This window comes from Palaemon carinicauda, chromosome 14, assembly GCF_036898095.1.
Source record: "Palaemon carinicauda isolate YSFRI2023 chromosome 14, ASM3689809v2, whole genome shotgun sequence".
NCBI lineage: Eukaryota > Metazoa > Arthropoda > Malacostraca > Decapoda > Palaemonidae > Palaemon > Palaemon carinicauda.
In genome coordinates this window covers 84,369,880-84,370,403 of record NC_090738.1, presented here as the reverse complement: position 1 = coordinate 84,370,403, position 524 = coordinate 84,369,880, and the positions used below count along the sequence as shown (strand labels likewise).

General features: G+C 37.4%; 1 protein-coding gene across 1 annotated transcript in view; it reads left to right on the top strand.

Annotated features, from left to right (window-relative positions):
* The window catches only part of LOC137652851 (salivary glue protein Sgs-3-like), a 12,573-nt gene extending 12,282 nt beyond the window's left edge, over nt 1–291 (top strand). The window contains exon 3 of the mRNA XM_068386247.1: nt 178–291. Coding sequence (XP_068242348.1) covers nt 178–291 — 114 coding nt within the window. The remainder of the gene's footprint in view (nt 1–177) is intronic.
* Nucleotides 292–524: the final 233 nt, after the last annotated feature.

The window sequence follows — 524 nt, the reverse complement described above, 5'->3', positions numbered from 1 at the left end:
AATCGTGAATTTTATTTCATATCCCTTACGTAAATTATCTTGAAGAGAAATATTCATTATTATCTGTGAAATATGTAATATTTTCCTAGAGCCAAATTCATTGCATGCTGCATTGCTTTCAGATTCAAGACCAATCAACATTTCTCAATCGTCAATTTCATTCGCATTATCTTGAAGAATAGAAAGATTGATTATTATATGCAGTACCACATCGGGGGCAGTCCCAAAACAAACCAGGAACAAGCAAAGATCGTCTCAGACATGATGTACCTGATCGTTGATAGGCTTTAGTAGGTTGTTTCTTGGCTTGAGAGTAACAGGGGGTTACGATAGCCATTCTGACAAAGTGAACATCATCGATTCCAGGAATCGTTTTCATTTAGATGAAAAAAATAAAGCAACTCAAACAAACGCACCTTCTTAGGCAAAGACAAATGTATACATATACAGACACGCACAGAGACACAAACATACGCACCCACACAAACACACACACACACTATAGGTAGTAGGTTGGCTAGGGC